Source organism: Alligator mississippiensis, chromosome 3 (genome assembly GCF_030867095.1).
Source record: "Alligator mississippiensis isolate rAllMis1 chromosome 3, rAllMis1, whole genome shotgun sequence".
In the NCBI taxonomy this organism is placed as follows: Eukaryota; Metazoa; Chordata; order Crocodylia; family Alligatoridae; genus Alligator; species Alligator mississippiensis.
In genome coordinates, this window is record NC_081826.1 from 36,743,562 (window position 1) to 36,758,694 (window position 15,133).

A 15,133-nucleotide genomic window follows, 5' to 3' on the forward strand; every position below is an offset into this window, starting at 1 on the left:
CGGAGGCCAAGCTATCACTATCCACTAAGAGAATAAGAGAAACAAGAGATGATCTAAATCCCAGGACTAAACTCAGGTGTTCCACGCTTCCAACACATTCAAAGGAAAGAGAAAGGAGGAACAGGCAGTTAAAAGCCCAGAATTGGGAATGAGACAACCTAGATTCTATTACGGATTGTGTCACAGATGTCTAACATTAATATAGGCTCTGCATTTTTATTATTATTTTATATTTAGGTTACAATAGGGCCCAATGGCATCTATCAGGACTTGGACCCCAGTGTAACATAGAGGTTCCTGTGAAGTCCTACAGTCTAAAGCAGGGGTAGGCAACACTTGGCACAGGTGCCAGAGTATGCCAGATGAAGGCATTTTGCTTGGCACACGTGCCTTAGCACAGATGGTGGGGAGGGGGCCAGGGCTGCATGTCACAACAAGGATTGGGCCCTTCATGGCTCCTCTGCCATCTGCCCTGTCACACCAACATCTTACAAGTCGAGGCTGCAGGTGTTTTTGGCACTTTACTCAAAATGTTGCTGACCCCTAGACTAAAATGTAGATTACCCTTCCCTACCTCCAATTAAACTTGTTGTGGCACTTAATTCATTCATTTTTTATAGTAATTTGAGATCCCTGGACAGAAAGCACTACTGAAATGGAAAGTATTACTCTTATTATCCAGCTAGCTAAATGAGCATGGAATTTAAAGACAGCTACAGTTATCATTTCCAGTTAATCACGCCAAGCAATGACAGAAAACTGAAAGTAGATTGAAAAGAATATCCACAAATGTACCTATATGAGAAACAGGGGTATAGGTTGTAGCCATGTTGGTCTAAGGACATAGGCAGACAAGGTTCTTTGGGTAGGAACAGAAATTTGGTAAAACAAAGCTCTTCAGTCTAGATGATCAAGGAATAACAAGATTCAAAGGCTGAAATTTATAACTAGGCAAACTAAGGCAAGGAACATAGCACAGATGTTTAGTGGTAAGGGTAATTAACTAAACAATTTACAATGGTTTTGGTGGATTTTCCATCACTGGATATTTTTCAATCAAGACTATATGTTCTTCTGAAAAGACATGCTCTAATTTAAATAGGAATTAATTCAGGGAAGTCCTAAAGTCATTATTATAAGGAGATCAGTCTAGAGAACCACTCTGTTCCTTTCTGGGTCATCACTTTGTGAGAACACCAAAGGATATGGTAAAGTTGAGTGATCTAAATGATGGTGTCTCCCTTCAGGCACATTTTGTTTTACAATGCTTCCTTGAGGGTGAAAAAGCTGTCACACCCATCTAATATACAACCCACTATGAAAGTAGCAACTATATTATTAACACCCTGAGTCAAGAGCTGTCAACTTTCCACCAAACCATCCAAGAAAAACTGAATCTGTCCTCACCATCATGGTTGGCTTGTCACACTAGTACAATGTAGGGAAAGCATTCACCCTGTGATGGTAAGTCTATTACATCTGCACTCAAGTAGTAAAAACATCATGCTTTTATGATTTAGTAAGTACTAAGATAAAGCCCTGCAGATGGCCCTTCTATGGTGAATTTAGCAGCTCCCAACAAGTTTGCAGAGAGAGAGAGAGAGAGAGAGAGAGAGAAAGAGAGAGAGAGAGGAAATTAAGAGTGCAAAATACACAGAAGGAGCAATCTGTGTTACAGAGCCAGAAACGAATAATTTGACAAATTGTCAAAAATGAATATTTGACAAAAATGGAGTGGCTAGGATATTGTTCTTCTGTTATATAGCTTCTCCCCTAGATAGACCAGGAAATAATGCAGTCATAAACCCTGATCTTCAGGAAGACTTGAAGCTTCAAGATATCCTTACAAACCTGATCAAACAGAAGTTAAGTCTCAACCAAGCAGAGGACAGATCAGGACATATGTCACTTCTAAGGTTGCCAACCTCCAGGATTGCCCTGGAGTCTCCAGGATTTAGAGATAAATCTCCAGGGGACTGCTGAGACTCACCCAGGAGATAAATGATAGGGCATTCATTAAAATAAATATTAAATGTTGAATCTGATGTATACAGTTGTCCAGTGGGTTTTTAAAACATAATAGTAATGTGCATTTGCCTTCCTGACATACAGTCATTAATGTTGTTGTGATGTGATGAAACCTCCCAGAATAGATTCAAACAGAGTTGGCAACCCTGGTCTCTTCGGACATGGACTAGATGGATTTAATTAAAAAAGAAAATCCACACAAACACTTACATACTACAGTTCATAGATACCAATACTTTCAGTCCAAGCTTGTACTTTCATTTATCTATTTCTTTTTTTAAAACATACGCTTTTACTGAACTTTAAAAAGGAGGCAAAATGAGCATTAGGTACTATACATATATTTAGAATTACTGCACTCAGCAACCAAGAAACCAGCCGCTGCTCTGGTTTCAAAAATCTGGAATTTTCAAATTTCTAGCAGGTGCTTGGTCCAGAGCATGCTGGATTTGTGAGGTTATACTGTATTAAATAGTATACGGTGTGAGAGGGGAGACAGGAGCTCCCCCAGCATGGCCCAGACCCCTAACCAAAGTGCCGCGGCACTCACCATAGGAGCCAAGTTGGGCAGCAGCAGGGAGGAGACCAGAGCACAGACGCCGGCACAGACGCAGGCTTGGCAGTTTCACAGCTAGCTGAGTCTGCATGTCGGGGAGAGCTGGGGGCATGGCCTCCGAGCAGCGCGGGCTGCTCAAAAGGCGGCCAGAGAAAGAACTGGGGAGGAGCGGGGGAGAGAGAAATGGAGCGCCAGCCAGGAGATGCTGGCTCAGGAGCCGGGAGGCTCCAGCTCTAGCCCCAGCTTTCCAGTGAAGGAGGAGGCAGCTGGCCACCAGGAGACCAGTGAGGCAGGAGGCAAGCTCAGGGGTCAGCAGAAGCCAAGGAGCCCTGCTACAGAGCAGCAATCAGGTGGGATGCCGCTGAGGAACTGCAAGGCTCTGACTAGGAGCCCTAGAACTGGGACTCAGGGCAGACCCTCAAGTCCTCAATCATCCTTGGACAACTCTGAAGGGGGCATAGCATGGGGAACGACGAGCCCCCAAAAAAGGGAGAAGAGTGATGCCGGCAAGAGGGCCCAAGACAACAGGACCCCAGGTCAGCCGGGCTCCAGGGTGGGGACGCCAGAGGAACTGGTAGGGATGGGCACAGGGGAGGTCCCAGTACTTCTGCCCACTAAAGGGGGAGAAGACAGACAAGCCCCTAGAAGGGGGAGAGAAAGGAGCCCTGAGAGAGAGAGAGAGAAAGGCAGGCTTGGGAGCTCCACCGGCAGGTGCCAGCATTTTTCTGTTGAATTGTGGATGACCCCAGCAGGGGCAAGTTTATTTTCCTTGAAGAGGGGGAAACCAGCCCGAAAACCAGGGGTGGCCCCTTTAAGGTTCACAGCCCAGAAGACCCAGCCCTGGCAAGGCGGGCAGTGTGGGAAAGATCTGCAGGAAGCAGCATCAATCGAGACCGAAGGCATGGTAAGGGTGGGGTAAAGGGGAGGTTTTGGAGCTCCACGAAGACAACCCTAGGGTCGAGACACCTCTGGGCCCCAACCGGAAACTCCCTCCCCAACTGATAACAACAAAGACGTGACAGATGAGAAAAAGGGGCAGTGCCCAGACCATCTAGGTGGCACCAGAATAGGGTTTCACCCTGACATTGCTGGGAGGCAGGGAACCCACAAAGAGGTCCCCAAAGCCTTATAATACCTACCAGCGACATACAGCAAAAGAACAAGCCACCTTCTTTTCCTGGAGGTCCAAGGCAGGGAAAGGCAGGTGGTCAATCATTATAAAGCATCATCCATATAATCCAGAAAAATATGATTGAAGATAATTTTTTTCTTCCATGAATCATGTGAGACATTTTGATTTTGATATCCAATTAAAATTGTACTTGCCATAGTTTTTTTCTTCATTGAGGGCTTCTAATACTTATTTACCAGAAATATTTTGGGAAGTGGTAGATGGGATAGTATTTACTAAGGGACCCCATCAGAATATTATAGATGTCTCTAACAAATATACAAAACAAAATGTTAAAATAAACAACCCCACCACATATTATACTAATAAATAGCCACACAGTGCAAAAACCAAGTTGCCTATTTTCCCTACACATCACCCAAACTACATTTGCTTCTGTAACAGTTCTCCTACCTAGGCCACAAACTAGCAACACACTTAGACACATGCTTAATTTTACGCATGCATGGGTGGTCTCAAAGACTTCAGTGGAACTAGTCACAGGTTTAAAATTAAGCATCTGCTTAACTGTTTTGTGGCATTAGGGTCATAAAGAGAAAATGCCCAGCCCTCTAGTTATTATAAAGCTAGTTTCATGTCACTTCCATTTTGCATGCCTCTAGCCACTACAATGACACCTGCTCCCATGAGAAATTAAAATGGCATTAAATTGATGAACTACAGAAAGAGCAGGAAATGGGTAGATCTGGAGAAGTAACAATAACGTTTGGACTGATGGGGAGGATTTACAGAAAGAGTATTTACTTGGTAAATCTAATTTTTCTGGCAGACTTTAATATTGGTTTGATTTAAAATTGACATGTTGTAAATATTAGTTTAGGCTACTAACAGGAAACCTTAATTGGATTCCACCCTAAGTGCAATATATATATAAACTGAATGAAGAATGGAAATATTCAGTGGGATTTCTGTTCCAGAGGGCTAGCTACTATCATTTATTACACACAGTATTCAGTTAACTCTATTGTTTTCTTCTGCCGCCAGTTTATAATCCTCTGATTCATAGGCTGAAGTAAAGACATAGTTTGATTTTGGCAAGAAAATCACCAATTTCCCCTTTCTAAGAGAGAAATATAGCTGTGCTGCACCTCAGTGTTATTTCCTTTCTGTCCCTGAGACATTTTCCAGTGATCTTGGGTAGACATTCTGTGAAAAACTGAACTGATTGTCACTAAATCGCAAGGCATACATGTGAATGACATGTTCAGATTAATTCCTCCCAAACAGCAGGGTCTTTTGCTGCTTCATTGCTTTGGCCTGCCTTCACTTTTAGCACTGGGTTTGTACTGACAGAACTGGCAGAGAGGTTTGTTATTTATACTTTCAGAGTTATGTAATCCTGGGTACTGTTCAGGACCCATCTGAAGACTATCCCCATCAAATCACAATTTAAGGAACTGATTTTCAAAGGAGTCTCACACCTTCCTCTTTTTATGCATACACAAGCCTCTGTTCCAGTTCTCTGTACAAATTGTCTTCCCACATATGTATTCTGTTACTTGTATACATAAAGACTGAAAATTGGTTATGCAAAGCTAAGACACACAGGCCGTGTTCAGACAAGCACGGCCGTGCAGTATGTACCATACACCACGCATTCAGGTGTTCTCCACTGGCGTTTTTTGACCCCGGAGTAAAAAAAAAACCTGTGTGAAAAAAAGCAGGGCAGCACATGCAGGGACAGCACACATTGCACAAAAACAGAGTTTGGCTGGCCAGAGCCATGCTCCAGCTGCAAACCAGGCTCCAGGCAGTAGGACTGCCACAGCTGCAGCTCCCCAAGGCCTCCAGTTAAGGCTGCTGGGGCCAGCACAGTTGCTGGCCCCAGCCTCCCCTACCCCACCCAGGGTAACCTGCCACGTACCAGAGGGCGCATGGCACAGGCATTCCCCAGGGACAAGCAGCAGTGGCACAAAGTGTGCTGCTGCTTCTTGTCCCTGGGGAAACAAACATCCACACTCGTGTAGACATGGCCGCAAGGCGCTACTTACTGAAAACCAGGCATTGAGTGCCTTCCCAAGGGCTCACTCTGTCCCCTCATCAAACACCTTGAAACCCCTCATCTTTTCTTTCTTTTCCCCTTTACTCTCCTGTTCATTACTGAGAAGGAGGCCTTCTGTACAGTAGGTTTCCAGCAGACAGTATGGAGCAACAGAACTCAAACGGGGGTGAAACTAGTAATGTCACAGAATATGTCATGTATATAGGAAGGTTCTAGAACACATCCATGCTCCGCAAAAATTATCCATTGGTCACAGTGGCTTTGTGTAGATGAAATGAGAGGCGTGCGTGCACGACACTTTCAAGTGGGCTAAATGCTTTTGAACTGCTTTAATAGTGTCAGTGTTTGCATGCCTCGGCAGTGTATTGTGCATTAATTCCAGCCACTGTAGGAAATTTGGTGGCGTAATGCACCTGAAATGACTTGGGTCTTGCTACTCTTACAGCCAGTCAGGCTCCTCGCTGTTTTTTTTTTTCTTCAGTTGAGCCTGCCTGCACAGGCTCCTGCCAGGTCGCACAGGCCCTGAGATGCATGAGGCCCAGTTCTTTCCTCCATAGTGGCGGAGCACCCCCTGGGACCGCCTGGGCCAGGTGCCAGCAGGCAGGTGCTGCCTGGGGGCATGCCGTCGCTGCAGAAGGAAGCACCAGGCACTGCACAGCTCAGCCTGCCAACAGCTCACCACCCACCCCACCACAGGCAGGTAAGCTCTACAGATTGGGCCCCCTAATCCTTGTGTACGTGCAACGGGGTTTTTAAAAACCCACCTTTTCAATTTAGGGAGAACTAAACTGAACGAAACCCCTGTTGCACATACAAGCACCCTCACAGGCCAGAGTAACTATTATGATATATTCCTCGTACATACCAGTTTGAACCAATATATTAAGAAAACTAACAAACACGTGAAGTGTAAGAACACAGAGGAATATTGATATGCTCTTTTTTTTGCATTTCCACATCTGGTCATTCCATTCTTGGGCTTTCAAGCTAAGATTGCTTCTTGTAAATTATACTTAAGGAAATAAAGATTTAATAAGAATAAATTTTTGTTTACAACCTGATGGTTCCTTACTCATTTATGTTAAACTTTTAACTTCATGTTTACCTGGTAAATGAAACAGCAGATGATTGCAGCTGTGGTCATAACCAATACTGCTCTCTGTTGTTATGGCAACTAGTGTTCAAACAGCTCTGATTTTTTTTTCCTTTCAGCTTCTCCCACTATAAAGCAACAGGGAATGGCAGGCCAATTTTCGGAAACTTCCATAATAAATTTTGCCAGTGCCCTGAACCCTTCTATTGTATTTTCAGTATGCTTATTCTGGCCCAGCTGAATTGCCAAGGTGATTTCTGACTATACAATTTACCATTGTTTTCAGCAATCACAGATTAGCAGAACAACTACATAATTCTCCATCTGGCATTTAACTCAAAAGAATAGACTAAAACAAAAAGAATTGTTCATAAACACACACATCTACAGTAGTGGCAATTACTGTATACCAAATAAAATGTGAGCCAGTCAACTTGCTGGATAGCTAACCTCAATTTACTTCATTTTTGGTGCTGTTAAATTTCCTTATTATTCTGACAGAATTCCCCTAATAAGTCCATGTACAGCCCCATTTTGCTGTCATCTAAACAAATGGACAATTTGCCAATGCCTTCAAGCAGAGAAGGATCTGGTTTATAATACAGACTTCTTTTCCCCTAAGTCTAGTTTTTGTGGCTGCCTGCTACCAGGTACCTTTGTTTATATCATGAAAATGTTTTTCTCTACTGAATGTCAGGCTGATTTAAACAAAAGATACTATAGATAATGTTCTTTAATGTGCTACAGCTGTAAAATATTTAAAAACTGATACAGAAAGGTGTTCTGTTTTTAAAGCTTTATCAACAAAATTACACAAGTTATTTAAAACAAAATACTGTATGAATAAAGTGGTACTCAATTGGTTAAGATGTTGTATGAGTAAGTTTTAAGTCAATCACTATGCAGCTTTGCAGCTCTGATACAAAAGTACTCTTCAGCCATTATGATAGCACTCTCCAACTATAAGTAGAGTCCCACTGTGCTGGTTGCTGTCAAAGTGCACAGTAAGAGGCAGTCCTTGCCCAGAGGATTTTCCAGTCGGAGAGACAGAACATGACTACATGGTCTCCTTGAGAGAGGGAAGCATGTTAACAAACCACAGTCCAAGGCTACACATGCTCATTCAAACAATCTACCTGGGTTTGTTTTCCTGGTAGAAGAACTTATACAGAGATGCTTGAACAGAGGCATTTGAATGCCGAGCTCTTGAAGAGCAGAGAGCTTGCATTGCTGATACTGTGCAGCCAAGAGGGCCTTCTGCACACAAGTGCTCTGCAGACTCCCTCAGTCCGCCTGGAAATAGATGGCAAACGTGCACAGGACAGCCCTGATTGGCTGACCCAAACTGCTCAGGGTCAACCTACATCTCCCTGCAGCACAATGTGGGGATTATCAAGGCAGCATATTCTGCTACCTGCTGGGCTGAAGCAGTAGAGTCCATCAAGCAATACCTATCTCCTGGGGCAGGGGGCAGAAATTAAGTACCCTGGGATGCTGGAGGATTGTGTTGTGGTTTTTCTCAGAAGAGAATGTGTACAGACATGTGCTCTCCCAAGGGACACCCTCCTTTAATCCTTGTTGTTCCCCAGGTATTCTTCTCCCAGACCGGCTGTTTTTGCTCTCGAAAAAAAAATTTGAACCCCTGTACACTCATGTTTTCTACTGAGAAAGCAGCAACACTTCCAGGACAAACCTAATGTTTTTATGTGGCCCGAGGCACCTGAAAAGTACAAACTGAAATGACCTGAAAAGGTTGAGTCTAATTTTGGATGTTATGTGGTTAATAGAACTTTAAAAACATTTCCAAAACACAGATTTTGATAGCAATTTGGGACTGTTGCAGTTTAAATTTATCAAGTTTAAATTTATTCAGGATCACAAAATTATGTCATTACAATCTGAGATGTATTACATTTTTGTTGGATGGTTATTCAAAAATTATGTGCCTTGCAGTGTATTTAATGATTAGTCCAGTGATGCCTTTACAAGTTGAGTACCAAGGGTTTGGAACAGGCTCACTCCAGAGGTGGTACAGTCACCCACCCTGGCAATCTTCAAAAAGCATCTTGATGCTCACCTTGCTGGGGTCAGCTGATCCCAACAGTTTTTCTTGCTCAAGTGCAGGGGGGCTAGACACGATGATTTGTAAGGTCCCTTCTAGCCCCTAACAACTATGAAACTATGACATTCCTTCAATCCCTTACTTCAGTAATTCTCAACCAGGGTGCTGCAGCCTGATTCACAAGATAAATCCAGAAATTTCAAATAAGAATCCATACCGTCAAAACCACTCTGACTTGTGGCCTTTCTGAGTTCTTTGTAATAAAATAACAACTCTATTTTTCCCACAGTCAAAAAATGAGTGAAAGCTAAGATGTTCTGAGGAATACCTTGAGTCTAATGAGAGGTGCCTTGATTCTAACAATTCTGAGACACCCTGCCTACTTGTTTGGGGAACCATTACTCATATTAACATTAAATTACTTTGTTGACTTCAGTGTAAGAAGAAAGCTGAGTTATGTAAGGAGCTGCAGAATCAAGCACTATGTGCCCCTAAGGAAATGTGTACTATTAGTATGCCCAACTATTCCCCAAGCCTTAGATAAGGTGTGAGAAATGAGGATCTTGTGAAAAGTTCTTAGTTTACAATTAAATGGATGCACTTACGAAAAACTGTTCTGCTGGATCATCTTATTGCGAATCTGCTTCTTTTCTCTCCCCTGGGAAAGCACTCACTCTACGTAAAGTATACAGGTTTGTCTTTTACAAGGTTTCTTTCAATCTCACCACCTGCAAAGCCTCACAATGTTCCCTGTTATTTTTATCTTTTTCTCTCTCCCTCTTCAACATGCTGGGCTATTTGACATTGGCAAAAGCTCAGTTGTGGACTTCAAAAGTTGTTATTGAGTATATTTCCTTCTTATATGACTTGTCCTGATCCCAGTGAGAGAAAGATCTGTTTTCTTATGGTTGGCATTATTTTATGTGCTTGCTTGGTATTGTGCAAGTATATAAAATGACACAGTTCCTGCTCCTGAAGCTTGCCTTCTACAAGGAGGTGGTGGATGTGCTCACATTCATATTTCCTTGCTTTGACCTCTTCATTCAGCTTGGTGAAGGGGAAAGACCTGGTTGAACTGAAAGGACTAGGGGTCCACTTGTCCTGGTCCTCACCAAGCACATATTTCTCACCTATCTCTTGCTGATCTTGCTGTTCTCTCCCCTTTCTGTCAGTACTGCCTATCAGCCCCCAATCCCATCCCTCCTGTTGCTCAGCACTTTTGCCAAATCTACCAAGTCCATCAACTCTACCAAGTCCATTAGAGTTGATGTCTTATCTACTCTGTGCCTTTTCCCTTTCCTTCTCTGATATGACTGTTGATTCTTTATGTGTCTCGGTTTTCTGCGCTTTCAATGTTTTTTACCCTCTCTTTTATTGCAAGGTCCATCATCCAGCCCCCAGCTCTGATTAATCCTCAACACCCACTTCCTCTGACTTTGCACAGCAGAGCCTCTCTAGTAAAATCCGATGACCAGGCTGACTTCCTCCAATACAAATCTTCCCTTAATTGTGTACTGTTTCTAACCAGACAACTCTATTTCTCCACTTTAATTGGATCCCATGCTAACAATCCCAGCCAGTTTTTTGTCACTTTTGACCAACTCCTAAGCACTCCTATCCTCCATCCTCCAGTCCTCTCTCGGCACAGGATTTCACCAATTTCTTTGTTGAGAAAACTGACAAAATTATATTTCCCCCCCACAACAGCTTGCCTTCCTTTCCCTCTTGGCCTCCTACAAGTCTGTCCTCCTGCTCCCCTGTCCCAAACACAGAAGTTTTTCATCTGGTATCCTCTTCTAACCCCTCCACTTGTTCCAGTGACTACATCCCATCATCTCCCTCATATCACTGTCATCCCACCCTTACCATTCTACTTGACCTCTCACTTCCCTCTGGCTGTTTCACTCTCAAGTATCTCAAACCAGCACTTGATCCTACTTTCCTCTCCAAATGCCTATGCTTCTCCTTTCATCTCTAAGTGCACTGAATGCACTGTTTACAATTCCTGTTTGGAGTACCTCTGCTTATGTTAGATTGTGGATTCCTTCCCTTCCCTGGAATTAAAGCTACTGGCACCAAAGTCTATGAACTCTTGCCAAATTTCAAAGCCAATAATCTGTCCTCAAACTCCTTGACATGCCAGCTAGGGGTGTGCGAAGCGGGCCCTATTCGATTAAAATTCAGCCTGAATCAGGGACAGTGATTTGATTCATTGACTCGGATCACTGTCCCCGATTCGATTCAGCTGAATCCAAATCTGAAGATGCAATGCTGATTTGGAGAATCAGCGATTCGGACATAGACACAGCTTTAAATGTTTTTTCTACATACCTCGAGGTACCAGGTGCAGCTCATGAATGCTGCGATGCTGAGGCAGATGAAGCGTCCCACAGGAGTGTGTCTGTGGGCGGGGGGGAGGAAGGGGGGCATGTGCTCCATGGCAAACCCGGAAGTGGACCGGAAGTACTTCCAGTCCACTTCTGGGTCCGCTGGGGAGCGCACTGGGAGCCCCCCCGCAATCCCTTGTCTCAGCGATCAGCCATGGGGGGGCCCGGGTGCCCTCCCAGACCCCGGAGGCACCAGTTGCCAATCTGGGGGGGGGGCCCTGTGCCCCCCCCCCCCACTGCCGAGCGAGCTGGGGACACTCTATCCACCCCAGCATCGCAGCATTCATGAGCCACCTGCTACCTAGATATATGTAGAGCAAACATTTAAAGCTGTGTCTGTGTCCAAATCGCGGAATATTTCCAAACATCTCCGAATTGATTTGGATGGTTCCAATTCAATTTGCAGAGATTAAAGGGTCCTCTGATTCAATTTGGCTTTGGAGATTCAGCCACCAAACCGGGCCAAATCAAATCAGGGACTGAAGCTTCACACAGTCCTAATGCCAGCCTTTCTTGACTCCCATCAATCATATTCTTTTTCTTGAAATATGGTCTTCACTTGGCTTCCATGACTCTGTCCTCTCTGGATTATCCTCTCAGCACAATTACAGAATCATGAAAATCCCTTCCAGTCCTAATTTTCTAAGGGTTCATCTACTCCACCCCCCTGCTAGTGACAGGATCATCATCAAATCACCAATACAAATCCATTCTCTAACCTACACAGTCAACTTTGACAGGACTACAAGACATGACACCCTAACCTACTACAGGTAAAGCAACGGGAGCACAGTAGCCAGTGTCCTGCTGCTGCGAGGGAAACAGGACAAACTTGCAAAATCCAAGCAAGAGGGTCACACCCCCCGCTATAAAGGGAAGCAACAACCTCCACAGTCCATACCAATTTGAACATGGGATAAAATTCCTTCCTGACCCCAAATATGACAATCACTCAACCAATGTCTTCTACAGAGACTTTTCCTCTTCCCCTAACTTTCTGTGAACACCCCAAATGTCTTAATCCTTGGTCCCCTTCTCTTCCCCTATAAGGGCCTTGTTATATGGTAAGTTTAAATGACTTCTGGAACTCTTAACCCATGGACTGGCTGCGCTTAACATTTTTAACTGGCTTAAAGCACTTGTTATTTGTCTTAAAGTTATGCCATTCAAAGGCAGGATCATCTCTAATCCACATAACCGTGCTCCTGTTCCATTAAGGTGTGGCCACTCCCCATAGCTATTCTGCCCAAGTTGAAGTCTTCCAGCATCCCAGGATACAGTGGCTCCTCCTGAGTCACAGCAAGTGGGGACACCCGGGTACAGCAGAGTGCCTCTGCCCTGCTGCTCATGGCAGGCAGAGCAAGTGCCGCAGTTTAGAAGTCTCCACCAGCTGCGGTGCCTCCCACTGCTGCATGGACCGACTCACTGCTCCTACTGAGCAGAGCAAGTGCTGTGGCCCTGGAGCACCCAGTGACCACCATGCCTCCTGCTACCAGCCAGATCGGCTTGACCTGGCAGGAGCAGCAAGCTGGTCTAGGTGGCAGCAGGAGGCACCGCAGCTGCTGGGCACTCCAAAACTGTGGTGCTCACTCTGCCTGGCAGGAGCAGGGCAGGCACATTTGCTCTGCCCAGCGGGAGCAGTGGGTCAGTCCTGCCCCTACCACCTAGTCCTGCCCCTGCTCAGTGGCAAGTCACAGTTGTGCAGAGAAAGTTTTTCATCTTTAAGGTGTGACTGCTCCGTTAAGCCAATCAACACTAAACCAATTAACATTTGTACAGTTTACACAATAAGGTGTAACAAGGCCCTAATAATCTCATCTGCAAACACAAACTCTTCCACTACCTAGTTCTATGCTGGTGGGGACAGGAGTCTGTAAGCTCTTTGGGGTTAGTCTTTTTGTTCTGTGTTTGTACTGTGCCCAGTACAGCAGGGACCAAGATTAGGGCTCCTAGATCCTCATACAAATAATAAAACAATAATTATGTTTGCTGCTGTAGTTCTCCTGCTTGACCTGTGGGAGTTTAGGGTGTTAGGTCTATGTTGTATCAGGGTTGATGGTAGTCTTATGTAGAATTTGGATGATGATTTGTATGGGGTGGTTTGGATAGGGATGATCCACCCTAGGCAGTGTGTTGGATTAGATGACCTCTGGAGGTCCCTTCCAGCCCGACTTCATAAAATCATAGAAAAGTAAGGCTGAAAGGGACCTCCAGAGGTCATCTAATCCAACCCCCTGCCTGAGGCAGGAACGTTCCCATGCAAACCATCCCACGTAGCAAAATCCAAACTCTGTGTAAGACCACCATCAAACCTGACCCATCACAGACCTGACACCCTAACCCGCCACAGGTAAAGCAGGGGAACCAACAGCTGCCGACGGCCGGCTTCTGTGAACATGATCAGTATTTGTTCAAGTGATCTGGGTCGAGGGCCACACTCCACTACAGAAGAAGGCAAAACCCACCACGTCCAAACCAACTGACCGTGCAGTAAGATCCCTTCCTGACCCCCAAATATGGTGATCGGTCTGACCCTGAGCAGAGGGGCAAGACCCTCCAGCCACGAGCCTGTCTCGGATCCCATGGATCGGCAGAGCTGTTGAAACGCACCTGCCAGGTCTGGGCCCCTCTCGCACCCTCTGTCCCCTAGGGGCCCGCCGGTTCTCCGGCACACCAGCTGCCCAAAAGCAGCACATCCCCCGGCAGCCCGCCAACCTCATTTCACCCACGGAGCCGGTCCTCTCGTCTGTGCGGACCCGAGCCGGCTTCCAGCACAAGCAAGGCCACGGCGGTGCCTCGCGGGGACCTCCTGCAGCGGCCTCGGAGTCCAAGCACCCGCGCGCGGGGGAGGTGCCGGCCCCGGCCCCGGCCCCGGCCCCGGCCCGGCTGCAGCCCCGACCCGCTCCTGCGGCAGCGCCCGGCGGCGCGGGGCTCGTGGCGCTGCCCCGGGCCCCCCCACCGCGCGCAGCCGGGCCCGGGCAGCGGGTTTGCAGCGCGGCCCCGAGGACGAGAGGACCCGCGCGGGGCTCCCGGTCCCCCGCACTCACCCGCGCCGGGCTCGGCGGCGCCGCCCTCCTGCGCCGGCCCGTCCGAGTCGGTGTTGGTCAGCCAGGTGGACTCGGTCTCCCGCGTCCAACTCTCGTAGTAGCGCGGCTCGATGGCATCGGCGCGGCTCCCGCCGCAGCCCATGGTCTCGGCGCCGCCTCAGCGCCGGCGCCCGGCCAGCGCCGCTCGCCCCATGCCGGCCGCGCCCCGCGCCGCCTCCGCGCCCCTTTATTCTCTCCCCTCCTCCTGCCGCCGCCTCAGTCTCCTCCTCCCCGGGGCTTCCCGCCGCGCCCCGCTCCTCGCTGCCTCCTACCTCGCCCCCGGCGCACAGGGAAGGAGGCGGGAAGCGCCGAGGAGGCGCCCGCCTCCCCCCGCCGCCTGTGCCCCGCGGGGAATCGTGCGCCGGTGCCCGGCGGCCCTGCCCCGGCCCCGCCTTGCCCGCCTCGCGGCGGCAGCCTCGCGGCTTTAGCCACCCGTGCTGGGCCCGCTGCGACGAGGCAGCCTGTGGGCACCGGCGCCCAGGAACCGGCGCTTCGGCTCCACAAGCCGGTGGGCTGCTGCTCGCTGCCGCCACCGCTCCTGCCTCCACAAGCCACACGCACCACGCCCAGGTTGCTACCGCTCGCCGGCAGCCCGGCGGGTGCCGCAGCTGCCCCGTGCCTACCCGCACAGGGGAGCTCCGTTGGGGGTTGACGCCTGTGCCGTGGGAGTTCCTGGAGGTCAAGGCCCAGCCCTGGTAGAGACTGTCCTCCAATGGAGGGATTGCCA

General features: G+C 47.3%; 1 protein-coding gene across 1 annotated transcript in view; it reads right to left on the bottom strand.

Moving 5' to 3' along the window:
- Positions 1-14,587, bottom strand: part of BAALC (BAALC binder of MAP3K1 and KLF4) — a 44,697-nt gene extending 30,110 nt beyond the window's left edge. Inside the window, exon 1 of the mRNA XM_059723827.1 lies at positions 14,368-14,587. Coding sequence (XP_059579810.1) covers positions 14,368-14,509 — 142 coding nt within the window. The 5' untranslated portion in view covers positions 14,510-14,587. The remainder of the gene's footprint in view (positions 1-14,367) is intronic.
- Between the last annotated feature and the right edge of the window lie 546 nt (positions 14,588-15,133).